Source organism: Dreissena polymorpha, chromosome 11, assembly GCF_020536995.1.
Source record: "Dreissena polymorpha isolate Duluth1 chromosome 11, UMN_Dpol_1.0, whole genome shotgun sequence".
In the NCBI taxonomy this organism is placed as follows: Eukaryota; Metazoa; Mollusca; class Bivalvia; order Myida; family Dreissenidae; genus Dreissena; species Dreissena polymorpha.
The window spans coordinates 6,048,056-6,070,075 of NC_068365.1; the positions used below are offsets into that span (position 1 = coordinate 6,048,056).

The 22,020-nt window shown below is 37.4% G+C and overlaps 1 protein-coding gene across 1 annotated transcript; it reads left to right on the forward strand.

Moving 5' to 3' along the window:
- Nucleotides 1-16,108: 16,108 nt before the first annotated feature.
- Nucleotides 16,109-17,884, forward strand: LOC127851209 (uncharacterized). Its single transcript, XM_052384834.1, has one exon. It carries the CDS (start codon nt 16,109-16,111, stop codon nt 17,882-17,884), a length of 1,776 nt encoding a protein of 591 aa, XP_052240794.1.
- Nucleotides 17,885-22,020: the final 4,136 nt, after the last annotated feature.

Here is a 22,020-nt window from a genome sequence, read left to right on the forward strand (position 1 = left end):
CGCACACACACAAAGCCCCGATATACCGTACCTCCACCGGCACTCACCGGGGCTATACCGGCATCAAACCCCGGCAGAGATACGGCAACGACCCGGTTTAACCCCGGTCGTCGCCGGTCATGCCCCGGCGGAGCCCCGGTTGTCTCCGGTAATGCCCGGTTGAGCTCCGAAGCCGGCAGCGTCCCGGCAGAGCCCCGGTATACCGGGACTCTGCCGGAATTCAACGGGGCTCCACCGGGGCATTGCCGTATCTCTGCCGGGGTCTGAAGGGCCCCGATGGAGCTATTGTGCCGTCCCGGTTGTTCCCGGTGCCGTCCCGGTTGTTCCCGATGCCGCGCCGGTCGTTGCCGGTCCTTCCCGTTGACTCCCGGTTTATCCCGGAGGTATTAAACATTTTAATACTTTCCCGTCGGAGCCCCGGTTGTCCCCGGTTCATCCCGGACGTCCCCGGTGGAGCCCCGGTTCATCCCGGTAGAGCTCCGGTTCATCCCGGTAGATCCCGGATCACGCACCGGGGCTTCGCCGGGATCATAGTGAGACTGGGCCTTTAAGAGATCATATTCGATCCACGTAGATTGGTGTTTAACTGTTATTTGGTGTTGTCGCACAAGTAATGGGGAGATACTTATTTTATTATTAAAACATGAATTGTTATGACCATTTTATTTTAACACATTAATAGTTTAAATAATTATAAGTGAAGATAATGATTTTGAAAACTAGTTTATTGGTTCCGTTCAGTAACGACATTTTCATCTTTTCCTAAATACATGCTGATATTTTTCCTGTACCTTTTATAGTTCACTTGTATTGTGAATGATGCAAACGAACACATTATTAGCTGGCAATTTATTTCCATAAAATATGTTCAGTGGTTAATCTTTTTTATCACATATCATATAATAATAATTAGAAACCTTACTCAAATTACAAAGTCATAAGATGTTGCTTACATATTTTTTAAGCTTTCCATCGTTTAAAAATAGTGCATGATACACCAAGAACAGGTCGCTTTTAGTTTGTATTCGGGTTTGCAAATAATGCAATAAAATGCCGCAACATATTGTAACAACCCAGTGCATATTACATTATTTAAGTGTGAATCAAACTTTAAATTGAAACTAGTTACCTGAATTTCCTTGTCAACAGCATAATTGTTTTCATTGTTCATTGGTTGCATTCATGTTTCTTTTCCTAGCCTGGTCATATAATTAATAGTGCTGACCAAATATATATTACAGACCAGCCACTAATATCACATGTTTAGGCTATAATTAGTTTTCCTTCATACTTACGATTTTTCTCCATTGTTATTGTCAAAATGTTCCTACTTCCGGTTTGAAGATAGACATTTGTTTCTTAAAGTTTATGTTATTATTTAAGAATTCATACAAAATTAGTGGCAGCTTTCAAATTTTAGTCCTATTTTGCACATTTCTGCCAATTCTTAATAGTAAGAATTGTTTACATCCATTGCTTTTCGACTTCAAATTGTCACACTTGTTTCTTAGAAATAGTCGGCAGCCATCTTGATTTTTACCGTGCCCGTTGCTAAGCAACTTCTGTCAAGCCGACTTTTAAAGTCCTTGAGAATCATTTCGTATTTAAAATAATTGTTAGAGTTCTGAAATGAATTCAATTCAAAGCAGAAAACGTTCCTTTGAGGTATTATTATGTTGTTATATGTTTTTGCATATTTTAAAGTTGCTTTTACACAACAAATTGTCCATACTTAAGAGCATTCTATTTGAGCACTTGTTAAGAAGGCACATAGAATACTGTGTCGGGCACAATTTTTGTTGTTGCAGGCACACCTTATACGAGGGTGATGTTTAAAGTGTATTCATGAAGTAGACACAGTGGTATGGAGATATTTCACATTCAACTTAATCAAATGTCGAAGTACAAAAGGTGTCCAATTATCCTAAATTTCAGGTCAAAGTTATTAAAATTGGTAAGTGAACTCACACATGTATGGACTCCGCATATCAAACATTGTACAATACATTTAAATATACATACGCTGAAAATGTCTACTTGCTTAGAACCAATCATCTAACATTTCAGTATTTTTTTTAATTGAATTTTCATCTTGCGCATGCCTTTACATTTATGAACACAGGTGGTTAGCGTGTGGCTATGATATCAATTAGTAAAAACATCATTTTGAATGATAAATTATCATATTATAACGGAAAATTAACTTTTCTGAAAAAAAACAATTCACTATCAAATATCAAATTTGATAAGATTGTCGCCGGAAGTCGGGCGTACGATGTTCTTGGTGTGAAATCCAAACGTCCTGAATGTATTGGATAATAACGCACTCACGGAACATAAGAAAGCGGTATTTTCAGACCTCAATGAATTATTCAATTGACGTCATAAAATTATGTTGGTTTTATTTTATTTTTTAATTCATTCATTTGGTTGTAAACGATAATCTTATACAATTTAAAATTGAACTAAGTTTACATTTACTTCCTTACATTTCCTTCCAAATCAACTATGTTGCGAGAATCAGCTTTCAAAATTAGTCTACGGAATGTATTCACTTTCGGTTCGTTATCAAAGACAAATACGCCCCACCTCCGTTATTACCCAATAAAAGCACAGCTTTGCTTAAAAAATCCGCGTCAAATATGGTGAACCGAAAGTGAAAAAAGAAGAAAACTTTGAAAACTGCTTCTCACATCATATTGGATTTAAGGGATATTTATGTTAAAAATTGTGAACTTCTTTAAATTCTGAATTGTATGTGATTTGCAATTACAATGTGAACGACTGTCAAACCGAATTATGCGTGTTTGTAATGCATTTTCGTTGTAGCCAGAACGATTCAAGTAAATGTGTTTGCAAGTTTGCTGTTAAGTGATCGCTTTACATGATACTTTTGCGAACAGGCCTTATTCTATTAGTACGAAGTCTTCTGCGTTGTTTGAAACCAAGGTTTTGCAAATCGATTAAAATTTAATGGAGAAGTTAGCTTTGGAAATTAGCTGATATGCCGAGATCAGCATTTCAAGGGTCGAAGTCACATACCTTGTTAAATAGTTCAAGTAAAATATATTTTCGACTAACTTGCGTTTGGTTTAGTTACTGTGTATACATAATGGCAAATTTTGAGGGATTTTGGAGGGGGTAGCAGCTGAGGGAGGTGGTTACAGCTGGGAGGGGGGGGGGGTAGTTTCTAATGCCGAATGCATGTGCTTCTGTCAACTAGTTTGTATTTTAGATAGACCGATTCTGTATAAAAGGATGACAATCAACGTAAACGTTTATTGAAGGTGTATTAAGATTATCTTCCTTGCCAAACTATGTTAACCCCGTATTGTAGCCTTACATAATTAGTCAGAATGTGCCCACTCACTGTTTCTTTTTTTTTCGCCGCATTAATTGTCATTATACAAAAGTATTAGTTCATAGGTGCTCTTTGTAATGGTTATGCCGTTTTTGTTGATAATGTCTCCTTTCCATGTTAGTTGACGTCCTCTTTAAATGAAATTGAGCATGTATAAGTATGTAAAATACGCGTGTAAACGATGCACCCTACGTATCCAGTTCCGATCAAACAGTTGTGTGTGTATTTAGAAGTTTATTAGATCTTTTCCGAGCCAGGGGCTATACAATGTGTGGACCCAGAGTGTGCCCCAACACTCCTACTTAAGTAAATTACTAGACACACGAAGGTTGGGACGCGTTTTGAATTTTAGCGCAGCTATTGCGTTGTCACTGAAAGATGTTTCGATGTTGGTGTGTTCTCGTGTTGTCGGGGGTGTGGGGGGAAGCCGGAGTACCCGTAGGAAACCTCATCCGTCCGGTGTGATGTTCACCAACTCACAGTACCTTTGCATGAGAATTAAATGGTTAAATAGAGATCATAATACTAATAACATTAATTGCAAGGCGCAATACAAACATATTGACATATCATAAAAGCTCTAACTCCCACACACTAAATAAAATGAGGCATGCACGAAATAACGACGTATGCACTCAAATTATTATGTCATGCGCACGAGATTACTTAAAGCTTTGAAGACAACTATAAATATACGCATGTTCTCTCTACGTCACTGTTGAAATGGATTGTTATAAGAAAATTTACATTTCTAGCAATTGATTAAAAATGCATTCACCATACAAAATATACTTAAATGTGTGGTAATGGTTAAGGTTTATAGTAGTCATTGGCTTTGATAATAATCAGAACTACTTAACCAGACAGACAACGTCTTACAAACAAATAGAAACCTAACTGTTCTAAGCAGTTTGTCTGATTGTGGTTTCCTTTACGTCTATCAAAGCTGGTCTTATTGAAGAACTTTTCCTGGAGAAATGCTTCCTATGACCTAATTCTAAAATGCAAAGGTTATTTTTGTGTCAAACTCTACACTATAGCTATCCCCTCAATGTAAGGAATACCTACCGACAGCATCTTGTCACAGCATACATTGTAACTAGTCAGATATGTTGGCTATTTTGAATTTCAAAAGCAACAATTGGCACAATAATATTTTGTTTTGAATCCCAAAACGAGCTGAAAGGCAAATGCAGAGTATGCAGTAGAGTTTTGCAAATAAGTATACATTTCAATTCCGCTCTGGTCCAAGGCAACATAGATAAATGAAATCAAAATGTGTCTACAGACGCTAGACAGACATACATTATATATAGTTTAGCTGTCAATTAAAGCAAAATATTACACATGAGATCATATATGCATACAATATTGTATGCGTATAAAATAGATTGAAATCCGTAGTTAAGTTACATTTGAATATGTATTCTGCATTCAATTATTTTGAAATTGGTTTTACAAATTTCACTTCCAAGATACATACAGTAACTGTCAAGAAACTTTTAGAAATATGTGTGTATCAAAATAAGATGAGCAGTATACTTTGAAAACATTTTCACTTTGTAGTTGTTTAATTGTTTTGAGAAAATCACAGATTGTCATAGATTTAGCTTCATAGATTTTAGCATAATAGCTTCATAGCATCAAAGATTTTTGGACTTAACATCCACTACAAAATGTGGCCACGCGTATGTATCTGCTTCGCTTTTCTCTTCTCCAATTGCGGGCTATTGAATCTGCAAACTTAAATGATATACCAAGGTTTTAACAAAATATTTTATGAATATAGAAATCCGAAAAATTATTTGAGTACATTTTCTAACTTTATCTCACTTAGAATTTTTAGTAAGGGTATATTTTATAAATATGTATTAAGACAGCTTACAGTACAGTACATGAGTTATCAAAGAAGTAGTATTGTTCAGATCCCTTACCCATTTGAATAAACACAGCATCAGGTTTTAATGCAAAGGAAAGAGACGCAGAACATATGTGTTTAAATAAAAATAGTTTGTCTTTTCTTGATCAGTTCATATATTTACATTAAAAACGTGGACACTGTTGTACATATATTTAATTACAATGTAAATTTAGTTTAATGTTCACATATCGGAAATTTACAACATAGCAAACCTGCAAAAACGTGCATTCAATACATGTGATGAATTTACGGTACTGTTTATACGGTCCCTACATTTTACATCAAGTGTACCGGAAATGGTTAGGTAGTACCCTTTACATAATGCAGTTTTTCTTCCTTATTATTTGTTGTTATTATTTCCATATTATAAATAGTTAATAGTATCATTCAAACCCGTTTTCAAATCCATGATAGCAGATTTATATCCGGAATCACTGTACCTCGAAATGTAAAAGAATCAATTATCCCTTTTTAAGTTTTATACTGACGCTTTATATGAGTGTTTGTTATGAAAAAAAATCCATTTAAGGTAAACTAAAACAAGCACTTAACAAATAGACGAATCCGTCACCTCAAATTATCACACATAAAAATATGTGTTGCATGATGTAATCTTATGTAATGTTAAAACTCTAAAACTATAACCTTTTTGTAAATGAGTTTTATTTTATGCGCATTGATTAAGTCCAAAATCAATTTTTCCATACGTAGATCCGCTGTTCCAAGGTCGAAGGTTACTTAGGCTGGCTCCGAATCAAACTTAACAAGATGGACATTGCCTCTGGAAACTGCTCCAGGCAATGCTTCAAGTGACATCTGAGACATGTCCTACACCTAAATGAAAAAACAAACAAACTACAAGTCAATTTGTCAATAAGTCACAGACATTCTTGATACATCATGCAGTTTTAAAACGTCGTAATTCATAAACTACAATTGATAAAAGAATTATGTGTTTATGTATAGAAAATGTGAATAAAACATACCGTAATAGAAATGTGCCTGCCATAAACTGCCTTCTTATTACAGCAGAACAACGTTGGGTATCAGTATGACATTATTATTTGTTTTTGCAAAACGCCTGATATTTTTACGCACTTTCATTTTGCAACAAAATATCATCAGCCATGACGTCAAAAAATCTAACAAATGCATTTAATTTTAAAGTAAATACATCTTTAGGAGATGAATACATTAAGGTCGAAAATAAAAACACACACAGTTATTTTGTGTTGTTAAGTCTTTAATTAAAACGCACTCATTTATTTCGCATTGTTTTTTAGTTTATTTCCGGACTTTATCGTAGATGTAAAATCGTAACCGAATGCTTTTCGATGCTTTACGGTGTTATCGCCCAAATATTACCGATTTCATTAGGTCCCCACTGCCTTTAATGACCGTGAAAATTGATATTGATGACCGTTACAAATAAAATATACAAACGTACAAACACTAACCTTTAAGTATATGATTCATCACACCAACACAATTAATATCTCCAACGATTCAACCTTTAACGTTTTGGAACAACGAAGGTTTGCTTATCAAGGGTTCAGCCATTTTTGGGGCGATTGCCTTCTGAAATTCGCCCCATAGGTAACATAATATATGTATACCGAAGACAGTAACCATTTAGCATCCAGATTCTGCATTCGCAAACAAAATATCTCCGATCGCATGGTATTAGTATTAATACGCCACTAAAACACTGTGACGAAGTACATCAGTATTTGCCGTTTCAAAAATTGACCAATCAGAAGATGTCAAAGCTATAGGAAATTGTTAGATTTTTTAATTATACATATTGCTGAAACAAATGAGTTTGACCGGTTAGCGCATTCGGTAGAGCACGAGACTGTAACGTCGGGGTCGTGGGTTCGAGTACCAAGTTGGCTGATAATTTTTTCCCTATTATTGAATGGATGTACTTAATTCTTAGACAGAATACCCCTTTGGACAAGACGTTTTTACCTTACCTATGGTTTAGTATCCAATTCCTCAAAAACGAACATTTGCCGTATATTACTTGATACTGAAGGGATTAAAGTTATACTTTGACATACGGAGGCCCGTATACTAAGGCAATAACGATCCAGAAACCTTACTGTACTAATTAGAAATTACTGCAATGCTTGTCTTTATAAAATGTATGTCAAGTTTGGAACTGGGTTGCCTTTATTACCATGAACCCTGGTTGACATTGACCTTAAGTATCAAATTACTGAAGAAATAACATTTTCCATATCTTACTTAAAACTGAATGGATTTACTTTATACACACACGGAGGCCCGTGTTCTTAGGCAAGAACGATCCAGAAACCTTTCTGTACTAATTAGAAATTATTGCAATACTTGTCTTTATCAAATCTATGTCAAGTTTGGAACTGGGTAAGTGTATTATATCTTCGCAGTTTAGCTATCAATTGGCAAATACGACAATGACTTGTTTTAAATAGAAGCATTTACATTTAACCCAAATAGTCAACTTATATAATGTTGAAAGCCTGTCACCCTTCCTTACTTCCCTTTGTTTTCTTAAAAAAAATGTGATTGGTTGGCATCACGTCGTAAAGTGTTTTAAGGAGCACAAAATTTGAACAAAATCGCCCCACCAGTACTTGCCTAGGTGCCTATTTTTACTGAAATACGACCTCTTTCAACGTATGAATCAACTTTAGCACGTTAAATGATTTATTATCAACATAGCACGAACACGTGGAAGAGAAATACGATCTGCATTCAAACATTTTTCTTCTTTCTTAATTGGTGTATCCGTTTGCGATTTAGAGTATTTTAAATATCGATAATATATTTTAAGAACATTTCAACCACGATTCAATAGGCGATATCACTTAAGTTAAACACATTTGCATTTTGCGACATTAACCAATCAGTTCATTTAAGCTACGTATCATTGTGCAATCTATTTATGAAACCCTGACTTCACCACGTACACCTGTCTATAAATAAAGATATCTTTCGGTTCATATGCAGTTTAACCCGAGCTTTTCGCTTGTTAACATGTTTCAAGGACTTCTCATTGTGGGCTTCCTCTTGGGAGGCGAAGTGTTGGATGAAGAGCCAGCTTGTTATACAACAAACCGGTTTGAATACGAGAAAAATGTACTCGAGAAAATGCTTTACTTGGAACAGTTCAAAGCCGATGCTACAGTGAAATTGATTTATTTGGAGCAGTCCAAAGCCGATGCTACCTAAGGATTGCTGCTTTGGCGAGACAATTGCAAAGTACATAATTGTTTTGAAATGTTGGCCTGGGTCAAAATACAGATGAATGGTGCATAGAGTGAAATGACGTTGTAGTATATTTATGAGTGTGTATTAATACAGTTAACTTCATATTTGTGTACTGGAAATGTCATTTAAAACTTGTCACATTTAAACATTCTATGAACAATCAAACCTCTATAACTATTTTGCTTCAGCTCATTAAGCACAATATTTTATTATCAGTTGTAACTATTGCTTTCGTTTTTGGGAAGTTATGTTTTCATCAACGATCTCAGTGATCATCATAATTTAAATAAAACACATCCCTGTGATGGATTTATAAATACAACACGAACCATTTGCTTTCTGTTTCGGTTACTGCTCAAATTTCAATAAATATTTTATTTGAGTAAATTGACTTTGAAAAAGAATGAAGTTGTTTCTTTGTTTTCTATAATTATTTAATAAATATTTTAAACATTCCATATATAATTGTTTTGAAAAAACAACAACATTTGAATAAAGGAGAAATAACAATTCAAATCTATTCCCAAAAATAGCGTTTGAATAAAAAAAATTATAAACAGATTCACATTGCTTGTAATCGGTAAAACCAATCGCATTATACTAAATTGTGCAGTTGTCTATTCAATCATGTTTGTATCACATCGATAACAATATAAGGTCTTGAAAATATTAAACTCAGACTTCAATATACTTTTTAGGCCAGACAACACAGTCCCCGCAAACCATGCGGAGTTCGTCAACATACGTGCACTGGGGAATGAAAACGTGTCCCAACGTGACAGCTACAAGTCTTATTTTCAGCGGACAGGTAGCTGGATTGTATACAAACCGAGGCGCAGGGGAGTATATTTGTTTGCCAAACGACCCATCATATGATCAATATAGCGACGCCGCTGACGAATATAGGTCATGAATGTACGGTACCGAGTACGAAACATTCTCGTCTCCAGTTTTAACCAATTTCTATAACTTTGAAGTCCCATGCGTTGTTTTCCTTGCCTGACGGAAGACAATCGTTATGATACCTGGTCGTACATCGTGCTACAGCGGCTGGACCATGGAGTATCAGGGGTACCTGATGGGGCCGTACTATAATTATCACAACAAGGGGTACCTCTGCGTGAACAAACTTGCCGAATCCTTGTTTAATTCCAGCTCTGGCAACGAGGATGGAGCTGTGATCTACATGACTGAAGGTCGATGTGGCTCCCTGAAGTGTCCTCCTTATAAGAACGGAGCAGAACTTGCCTGCGTCGTTTGTTCAACAACCTCATAGATATGAGTGTTACATATGGAGTATTGAAAGCAGATACAAACCTTTTTAAAGACGTTAAAATGCCTAGTTTAAGTAACCACAGACAAAGTTATTTTCAACAAATAGTGCACTTCCATATACACAATGCTCTTTCATAATTGTTTCTTCTTATTTGTGTTATTTATATTCTGACCTCATGAAAAGTATATGTTACTTTTTATGTACATTTTATCATCGTGTTAACACGTTATTTTATGCTACCATTTTTCTGAAGAATGAAGAATAGCATTACAACACATTATGTCAAACATCGCTTTTGTTAAATTCTGCTTTAAACAATAATGCATTTACATATCGCATAACGCATCTCATTTTTAATATAACTAAAATGTACTCTGGTAGATATAAATATATATTTATCTATCATATTTGTTTGTTTTAATATGTCTTATAAAGTGTAACAATATTGACAATAGAACGTTTTAATGTGTAAGTTACGGCTGCATTGTCTACTTGGAGTCGAGGTAACTGCAAACACGGAAAAACACAGTCTACGCTTCTTTCTGCGATTATCTTTGGATACAAGACAGATGAAAAAAACTTCTTTGACAACAATTAAACTATCTTTCTGGAAAGTGTGTTGATCAGCCACAATCAATTTAACTGTTCGACAAATGTCTCTTGAGCAAACAATTAAATAAGATCTTCAAATGATGAAATGTGCGCATAATAATTACACTAAACTGGTTAACTAGGTTTGGACAGTTTCTAAAATTTATTACACCAAAGTTTTCTTGCCTGTTCATATGTGGGCTGTTTGGTCGCGTTAGCTTTAAATATTTTGTGACAAATGCCGAACACTATATCGGAAATCTTCACCGCTCATAATCTAGAAAATAACGGGCAATTGAACCATAACGTGCTAAAAATAGTAACCATGTGGAGGCAATAATATCCCGACATTGAATTAAACGGACAGTGGTTCATACGCTGACGAACATATGGCATACTTTGAAATACACATGATTGCTTAAAATCTTTCAGCAAGTCACTTTGAAGAACAAACTAAATCGTTTAAAATTCGTGCGTGTTCAAACAGAAATAAGGATTAACCAAATGAACAGCTTAATTTCCTGTTTTAGTTTACATTAAATCAAGATGAACACTTTTTGCTGTCTTGTTCAATTGTTTAGATGTTTACTTCGTCAACAATGACTACAACAAAAAGTGTTGCATCATCTCTAACCTATACGAACCCTCCTTATCATTATTTAAGCGGACTGAGTTTATACATAACTGATATATTAATTTGCAATGACTATGATGCCTTTTCGCTTGCAAGAAAGTGTGTAAATAAGACATAAAACCATGCTATTCCATCGTAATGCAGAAGGACCGTTTAAGCTGTACATGTGATAATCATAAGGATTAGAAAGATATAAATTATAAATGATTTATAAAGACAACCATGAACTGAATTCCACAAGTCTCATTTTGAAAGGTACTTACAAGTAACTATTGATACAACAGTAGGTTCACGTTCGAGATGGCGCCATTACGTCGGTTGAAAACAATAAGAATTTTCCTCCACAATAATCGCTAGCGTTTGTTAAACGACTTTGAATTTGTTGTAAACAAAATTGATACTTTCAGTTAAAAAATGACAAATTTAATGTCATGACCACTCATTCAATAAAGCTTCGTGATGTATAATATTTTGCCGCATATTGGGTTAAAATGGAAGTAATAAACAACATCATGGGGTTTTAGTGTGAAACGATTATCTCATTTTGACATGTAAAACAGAGACAAGAGTTTTCTACCGAAATAATCTCATTTTGCAATACAATTTTGTATTTATCTAAAAACATACATGTCATAAATTATGCTCACTTTCCATCCATATCAGTAAAAAGGTATTAGCGTTTATTTCGAATGAAAATTCGCTTTTTACCTGGAGTTACATCAAGTCAAATTTCGCAGCGAGTTTATTCGAGATATAGAGCTAATATTAAAACGAAATAAACGCTAGTAACTTTCTTGCTTAATGGCTGGAAAGTGAGCGGTATGTAAACAATTAATACAAGTAATAAAGGGTATAAAGCGGCGAAAAATACCTGCCTCGGCATGGTTGTCGCTATCTTGATAGTCACGTGATAACACCCTCTGGCATAAAATTTCTTAAACTTCGACGGGACATGTGACAATTTACTGGGAAACATAATTGCTCAACACTAAAGGTGTTCCGCTTGTAAGTAGCCATAAAATTTCTGAAAGAACCAATCCAAAAAGAAGCTAGTCCGTTAGTTTTCGGACAATACTATTCGACAAAATCAGGACATTTTAGTGTTAGTGATGGGCAATTCGACCCCTAAAAACAATAATTCACAATAAACACCAACGACTTGTATTTTCCATGACGAACAATCCAATATTGACGAACCATGTGTTGAAGAGGTCACTACACAAAACGTTTACCATGCTACCCAGTATACTTGCCCGTAACTTTAAAAACTAAATGGTTTGATATGCGCTTATTTGGCGTCCAATCGAGTCTGGAGTATTTACATTTCGTACATCAACACCTGATCTGCGAGCACCTAAAACTTATAACAACCAATCAACAAGTAAATACAATGTTTTAGTGTTTGTAACGTGTACCAGCTATTTTCTGAACATCAAACGAACATATATGCTTTACAAAGAAGAGTGACAATTAGTCAATAGTCAATATCAATCAGTCAATACATTGCTAATACGTTATACAAACTGCTCAACTTTAGCATGAACATAATGAAAATTGTGGTTATCAGGAGTTATGAAGTGATTAATACTTAAGATTCAACTGTATAATGTATTAGTGCGATTGCCCAAGAATATCGCATCTCAGCGGGACTTTGGTAAAGTCCTTTCGGAGCCAGGGTAATCCCAACGAAACCGGGTTTGTATGGCATGTATGTCTAGAAATGTTGATCACGTTTTACTAATCTATCAGATTCACATAGCATCTTTTTAAACAAGAATAGATGCAAAGTAATATAAAAATGGACTATCTGGAAACATTCAAGAAATGATTCACAACATTCCAAATTTTAATAATATTCAATCCTTTGTTTTGTTTAAAGGCACAGTTACATCATGTGATCTTTACGAATGATTGTGTGTGACTTATTATCCTAGCCTATAATATTGAGCTTGTCCGTCCGTCCTTATTTCTTTATGTCAGTCCGGAACACTATTGTGTCCAGGACCGGAGCCATAAATCGGGACTTCTTGGGTAAATATTTCAGCGCAATGACTGTGCGCCGAACATTTCATAAAGAATCCTGTATTTTTCCAATAAACACGGGTTGCCAAGTCAAGCCACCAGGTACAGACTTTTATTTATATAAATACTATCATACCTTTGGGAAAAATTGTGTTCTTTTGACACTCGTTTAGTTGTGTTCGTCTGTCCATCATATTGGCTCTTTATTCTGGAGTAAAAAGAGGGGCATATAGACGTTTAATACGGTATTTTTCTAATATTTTGATCTTAAAATATATGAGTATTTAATGGCTTTTTTCACAAATGTCTCTCGGAATTAACGTTCATTAAAATATTTATTGTTCTTACTATAAAACAATTTCCCGTGGGAGTACTCATTGCGCATCAGGACATTCTGACGAAGTAGACAAATCGTTATGGATGAAATTTACATGAAGGTCCAATTAAGACATTCGGTAACGAGACTTTGCTTAGCGAAATTCTCATTTATGTGCGTTATTAATGTACACATTATTTCGTGAAAAAGTTGAGGCGAGTTAAAAAAAAAAAAGTTTAATCACTATTACTTAGTTTCTAGATAATCATCTGCTTTAAAATGAGAATATGCATTGATTAAATACCTGTCTATGTTTTGGTGAAATACAGTCGGTATGCTCTTTAAATGCTTACATACGACCATGCCATAGCTAAGATCTATGTCATGGTGATGTGTAGCGGGGCTGTATAAGTTCAAACATAGGTAACTAATGTACTGAAGTACGGACTATATGAGATTTACATTTAAATAGGTTTTGAATTCTTGAAATCAGTTGTACTAATTTAAAACAGGTATTTAGAATTGTGAGTGTTATGGTTTATGAAGTGTTTGTATAACTAAATATATGGGATTACTCTATATATTTTTATAGATGATGACTTCATATATTTTATAACTTTATAATTTTGACATGTGATGATTTAATATATGTGTTGGCTTTATATATGTGATGACTTTATATATATGATAACTTTATATGTGTGATGACCCAATAACTTTACATGAAATGATGATTTTATATATGTAATTACTTTATAAATGTATGATGACAAATAAATGTGATGACTTTATAGATGGGATGAATTTATATATATATAACAAAGTCTTTATTAGCCTTGTTGTGTTTAAACAAAAACGCTGTAGTTATTTTTTGCCGAAGCTTTCGACCTCACGGTCTTCATCAGCGGCCATTTTTTATTTTCAGATGTTTTATTATGAATGGAAATGACGTCGTGCATTTCCGGCGTCAACGTTGTTTACGCGCCCTTTTATTAACGTTTATTCTTGCACGTTGATGCCATATGGTCGGTATGTCCTTAGTTTCGACTTCCACAATTGCTCCATGGTTTTGCGGTATTCGTCCGACCCGCTGAGTTTTTCGAGTCCCATTATTTGGAAGTCATCCATGGACTGTCCGTCGGTGTAGAAATGTTCAGCTACCGGGTCACTGTGCTGTGTGCGAATACGCGACAGATTCAATAGATGTCGCTGGTACAGAGTTCCGCCGGTCTCTCCCACATACACGAACCTGCGACTGCGACGACAGTTGACCGCGTACACAACATTGGATGATTTGCAATCAACATTGTTTCTGACGCTGTACTTCCTGCCGCTGGGATCTGTGAAATATTCCGCCTTCATCATGTACGGGCAAATGGCGCATCTATGTGCCCCACAGGGCCCGCTCATATTGGGTTTTCGGAAGAACATCCTATTGTGTTTCTTGTGCACTAGGATGTCTTGCAGGTTGCAATCCCGTCTGAAGGCTACTAATGGGGGCTCAGAGAACACGTCCTTCATTCTATCAGACGTGTGCAGCGTGTGTATGCGTCTACGGATGATACGGCCGATGTTGGGTAGTGCGCGCGAAAACGTTATCACCAGCGGAATCCTTGTATTATGCTCCGAGTTTTTCTTTTCGCGTAAAAGGTCCTCTCTCTTTTTATTGTCGACCTTAATCAATTCGGTCTCCACAAACGCCCCGTCATATCCACGGTTCACGAGCTGTGTTTTCACCGCCTGTCTGTGCTTACGGTAGGCAACCTCTTCTGAACAGATTCTTTTCTCACGCACACCCAGACCATATGGTATTGCTTTTTTTGTAGATTCCGGGTGCGAAGAATCCCTGTGTAGGTACAGTTGTTTATCGGTAGGCTTAGTATATAGGTCGGTTTGAAGGCGCCCGTTCCGTATTGTTGTCACCGTGTCCAGGAACTCTAGTTTTTCTGAAGAATAGCGGAGCTCGAGTTTAATGCGAGGGTTGATTCCATTTCCTTGTGTGTGGAAAGTTTTAAGTGCCTCGATACCATGCGTCCATAAGCCCCACACATCATCCACAAACCGGAAGTATGCGAGTGGTTGCTTTTCTGACCGCCGGAACAGTTCCTGTTCCCAAGCACCCATGTAGGTTGATGCATAGTTCAGCCCGAGGCGTGAGCCAATAGCCGTCCCTTCTGTCTGTATAAAGTGTTCGTCGTTGAATGAGAAGGTGTTGTTCTCCAACACAGTGTCCATCAGCACGATGACGTCCTCTGTAGGTATTTCCGGGTCCGTTCGCCTGTTTAAAGCGTCTATAGCAGCAGCACGGGCCTAATCTCTCGGGACACTTGGATACAGGGCCTTCACATCTAAACAGAATATTAGCGTACCTTCCGGAATAGGTTGTTTTAATTTTTGTATTTTGTTTAAGAAGTCCATAGTGTCTCTTACAAACGACGGAAGTGACGTCACATGGCTTTGCAACTGGTCCTCAACAATTTCCGCCATTTTCTCTGTCGGGTGGCTTCTACCATTCACAATGGTGCGAAACGGCATTCCTGGTTTATGTAACTTCGGGTTCCCTTGAAGCTTACCGGAATACTTGAAGATAAGAATGTCGCTACTGACAAACCGGAAGTGCAGTGTAACCACACCGGAAAATGTTTAATGACTGCAGAAAGCGTCCTTGTCGTCGAAGAGGAACCGGAAGTGGGATCTGTTGGTTCAGAAAGACTTTCCATGCCTACAAAAATATGCATGTGTTGTTAGACAAGCCGGAAGTGCAACGCCGCAATACAGCAAACGGTTCAACGTCTAAAAATTGTGTTATCGTCACTGAGGGACCGTCGGTCCAACCGGATGTAGTGACTAACCTATCTAAGAAGCAACTTACTGTCTCACAAATAAGAGTTCTATCTAAGGGATTGAAATTTGTTCCAACAAGAAGAGTCGTTGACAAAGGCAAGTTGTTGACGGACCTCACTGCATGGGAACGTCGCATGCGTCTCAGAGAATATTTCTACTCTGAAGAGAGGGACGGACATCCTAATCAAGAGAAACCGTACAGGAAGAAGACGCCGTCAACATGGACTCAAAAAGCAGGCCGCGATAAATGGTTGGATGCGTATATCAAGGCTGTAAAGGATGACATCATCAAGGGTCTAAAAAGAAGGTTTATGCTCAATATGAGTAAATCTGAAGAATACGCTCTAAAAGAACTTCTTAACGACGATGAAATTGTCATTCGGCCTGCTGATAAAGGTTCTGGTATAGTCGTAATGGATAGCACAGATTACATACAAAAATTAAAAGGTGAAATTTCCGATAGCGACACATATGCGGAAGTTACCGACGACAAAACAAAATCAGTGCAAAACAAGGTAAAAAAGGTGGTAGACAACCAGTACAAAAGAGGTTCCATAGACAGTGATCTCCGACAATACATGACAAGGAACGATGGCACTTCCGGTAAGCTTCAAGGGAACCCGAAGTTACATAAACCAGGAATGCCGTTACGCACCATTGTGAATGGTAGAAGCCACCCGACAGAGAAAATGGTGGAAATTGTTGATGACCAGTTGCGAAGCCATGTGACGTCACTTCCGTCGTTTGTAAGAGACACTATGGACTTCTTAAACAAAATACAAAAATTAAAACAACCTATTCCGGAAGGTACGCTAATATTCTGTTTAGATGTGAAGGCCCTGTATCCAAGTGTCCCGAGAGATGAGGCCCGTGCTGCTGCTATAGACGCTTTAAACAGGCGAACGGACCCGGAAATACCTACAGAGGACGTCATCGTGATGATGGACACTGTGTTGGAGAACAACACCTTCTCATTCAACGACGAACACTTTATACAGACAGAAGGGACGGCTATTGGTTCACGCCTCGGGCTGAACTATGCATCAACCTACATGGGTGCTTGGGAACAGGAACTGTTCCGGCGGTCAGAAAAGCAACCACTCGCATACTTCCGGTTTGTGGATGATGTGTGGGGCTTATGGACGCATGGTATCGAGGCACTTAAAACTTTCCACACACAAGGAAATGGAATCAACCCTCGCATTAAACTCGAGCTCCGCTATTCTTCAGAAAAACTAGAGTTCCTGGACACGGTGACAACAATACGGAACGGGCGCCTTCAAACCGACCTATATACTAAGCCTACCGATAAACACCTGTACCTACACAGGGATTCTTCGCACCAGGAATCTACAAAAAAAGCAATACCATATGGTCTGGGGGTGCGTGCGAAAAGAATCTGTTCAGAAGAGGTTGCCTACCGGAAGCACAGACAGGCGGTGAAAACACAGCTCGTGAACCGTGGATATGACGGGGCGTTTGTGGAGACCGAATTAATAAAGGTCGACAATAAAAAGAGAGAGGACCTTTTACGCGAAAAGAAAAACTCGGAGCATAATACAAGGATTCCGCTGGTGATAACGTTTTCGCGCGCACTACCCAACATCGGCCGTATCATCCGTAGACACCTACACACGCTGTACACGTCTGATAGAATGAAGTAAGTGTACTCTGAGCCCCCATTAGTAGCCTTCAGACGGGATTGCAACCTGCAAGACATCCTAGTGCACAAGAAACACAATAGGATGTTCTTCCGAAAACCCAATATGAGCGGGCCCTGTGGGGCACAGAGATGCGCCATTTGCCCGTACATGATGAAGGCGGAATATTTCACAGATTCCAGCGGCAGGAATAACAGCGTCAGAAACAATGTTGATTGCAAATCATCCAATGTTGTGTACGCGGTCAACTGTCGTCGCTGTCGCAGGTTCGTGTATGTGGGAGAGACCGGCGGAACTCTGTACCAGCGACATCTATTGAATCTGTCGCGTATTCGCACACAGCACAGTGACCCGGTAGCTGAACATTTCTACACCGACGGACATTCCATGGATGACTTCCAGATAATGGGACTCGAAAAACTCAGCGGGTCGGACGAGTACCGCAAAACCATGGTGCAATTGTGGAAGTCGAAACTAAGGACATACCGACCATATGGCATCAACGTGCAAGAATAAAAGTTAATAAAAGGGCGCGTAAACAACGTTGACGCCGGAAATGCACGACGTCATTTCCGTTCATAATAAAACATCTGAAAATAAAAAATGGCCGCTGATGAAGACCGTGAGGTCGAAAGCTTCGGCAAAAAATAACTACAGCGTTTTTGTTTATATATATATATATATATATATATATAATGCATAGGAAGCTAGTCAATTAAACACCTGTTACTCAAACCATCTGAATACAACAGCCACCTCTCTACACCACCCAACTCCTATTTATGGCAGTTGGTTGTTGTCAGAAGGTTGAAAAAAATCCTTATTTTTTCGGTAATAAAGTAATGACAAGTTTTTTGAGGCTCATAAAATAGTGAACCAATGAAGTAAGGATTGCTATCATCACTACCGCCTACTTTAAAACTGTGACTAATTAAATATTATACATACAACCCCCATTTACACTTATTAAGACATCGTTCTATAAACCTAACCAATTAATTTATATGACAAAGCAGTCAAGTCTTTCTTTCCAAAATAGTGTTGTTAAAAAGAAATAAAACACGAGAATTTATTTTGAAAAGGCACAATTGATAATACATAAGGCATTTAAAAGTACATTTGTATGCATATGCGCCCACATACACTTAATATATGCCCTATAAAGCAAAGAAATTGCAACAAAATGGCTTGAATTATAAAGTCACTGCTCACATAAGGTTTCCTGGTCTTCTCCAGATGGTATCCGTGTTTTCCCAACATGGCCATTAAAAACGCAAATTTCTCCACAAGAAATAGTTTTCTGGAGAAATCCTGCCGAGAGGTTATGGTGGCAAACATGTGTAAGTTTGTATAAATCCTTTAATAATTGTAGTGGCTTGCAAATTAACGCAGTTTTTCTCCCCTAAATGCCTAAACATGGCCCATTTTGCCCGATCTTCTACTTCAGGGAGCCACATTTCGCTCATTTTTTACGAAAATTTGTCAAGATATTTTTTACATGAAGGCCAATACCTTTGTTATTAATGTTAATACACAGTTGTTTCAAATTGGACTTTGAAAAAATATTTTTTTTCCAATTTACTTACCCTATGTTAGTTCATGCTAAAATAACGAGCACTGCTCCAATGGTATCACACTGCTCACAAGGTATCGGGTTTCCTGGGGTGAACAATTAATCTCTCCGACAAGCCATTCGATTTCGTAAATCGTAGTTTTGGTCAGTATTCCATACAAACATTTGCGGGTGGGCGGTAATGTCAATATGTCAGTGCAGAGGTTCATGAGGAAGTTCTCTCCTTTCTACTGCTCATACAACCGGATGCTGGTATTGCGTACATTATTTCGTCATCAGTGATCTTCTTACATATATTAAGGACGAAGAATCAACGGGGTTTACACACGCGCTGGGCAGAATGTAAACACACCGTTAAGAACTTTATTTTTCAAAGATCTCAAGCTATTGAAATTCTTTTGCAACAAGGGCTGTTTGTAAAACATGCATGCCCCCCCCCCCCATATGGACTGTCAGTTGGAGTTGCAGCCATTGTGTGAATACGTTTTTTGTTATTGTGACCTTGACCTTTGACCTAGTGACCTGAAAATCAATAGGGGTCATTTGCCATTCATGATCAATGTACCTATGAAGTTTCATGATCCTAGGCATAATTATTCTTGAGTTATCATCAGGAAACCATTTTACTGTTTCGAGTCACTGTGACCTTGTACCTATGAAGGTTCATCATCCTAGGCGTAAGCATTCTTGAGTTATCATCCGGAAACCATTTTACTATTTCCAGTCACTGTGACCTTGATCTAGTGACCTGAAAATCGATAGGGGTCATCTGCCAGTCATGATCAATGTACCTATGAAGTTTAATTATCCTAGGCGTAAGCATTCGTGAGTTATCATCCGGAAACCATTTTACTATTTCCAGTCACTGAGACCTTGACCTTTGACCTAGTGACCTGAAAATCAATAGGGGTCATCTGCCAGTCATTATCAATGTACTCGTGAAATTTCATGATCCTAGGCGTAAGCATTCTTGAGTTATCATCAGGAAACCATTTTACTGTTTCAAGTCACTGTGACCTTGACCTTTAACCTAGTGACCTGAAAATAAATAGGGGTCATCTGCAGGTAATGATCAATGTTCCTATGAAGTTTCATGATCCCAGGCGTAAGCATTCTTGAGTTATCATCCGGGAACCATTTAAATGTTTCGAGTAACTGTGACCTTGACCTTTGACCTAGTGACCTGAAAATAAATAGGGGTCATCTGCTAGTCATGATCAATGTACCTATGAAGTTTTATTATTCTAGGCGTAAGCATTCTTGAGTTATCATCAGGAAACCATTTTACTGTTTCGAGTCACTGTGACCTTGACCTTTGACCTAGTGACCTGAAAATATATAGGGGTCATCTGCCAGTCATTATCAATGTACCCATGAAGTTTCATGATCCTAGGCGTAAGCATTCTTGAGTTATCATCAGGAAACCATTTTACTGTTTCGATTCACTGTGACCTTGACCTTTGACCTAGTGACCTGAAAATATATAGGGGTCATCTTCCAGTCATGATCAATGTTCATATGAAGTTTCGTGATATCAGGTGTAAGCATTCTTAAGTTATCATCCGGAAACAATTAAATGTTTCAAGTCACTGTGACCTTGACCTTTGATCTAGTGACCTGAAAATCTATAGGGGTCATCTGCCAGTCATGATCAATGTACCTATGAAGTTTCATAATCCTAGGTCTTAGCGTTCTTGAGTTATACGGAAACCATTTTACTATTTCGAGTCAATGTGACCTTGACCTTTGACCTAGTGACCTGAAAATCTGTAGAGGTCATCTGCCAGTCATGATCAATGTACCTATGAAGTTTCATGATCCTAGGCCTAAGCATTCTTGAGTTATCATCCGGAAACCATTTTACTATTTCGAGTCCCTGTGACCTTGACCTTTGGGCTAGTGATCTGAAAATCAATAGGAGTCATCTGCCAGTCATGACCAATGTACCTATGAAGTTTCATGACACTAGGCCTAAGCGTTCTTGAGTTATCATCCGGAAACCATCTGGTGGACGGACGGACCGACCGACATATGCAAAACAATATACCCCCTCTTCTTCCAAGGGGAGCATAACAATGTAAAGTGCATAAAAAACAGCTTTTCTTGCATTTTGAGAAGATATCCTAATCTATAAGAATAAATCCTTGAATACGTCTGAAATCGGTGACAAATTTTACTTTGTGTGAAGCATAACCGTGCGGTACACAAGCATGTTTTAACCAATAACACAGGCTTATTAAATAAAGTAATTATGATGTATTTCACATTGCCATAAACAGCATAAAACTCTGTCTTTTATGCACTGGGTGAAATTCATAATACATGTATTTTTTTAAGTTATTTGAAAAAAATGCACCACTTACCGGTGTGTTTACATCTATAAACGTTTAAATGGCAAACCCACAAAGTCACGTGATCGTGCTTCCTGATATTATCGTTTGTTTATAGCTCAGCCCTTGGCAATCTTTAGCAGCTTGACCATTAAAAATGACAGGAACTATTGTGTTTTCAATAACAATTATAGTAAAATAATGAAAAACGAAAACCATTAAAGACTTTATTCACT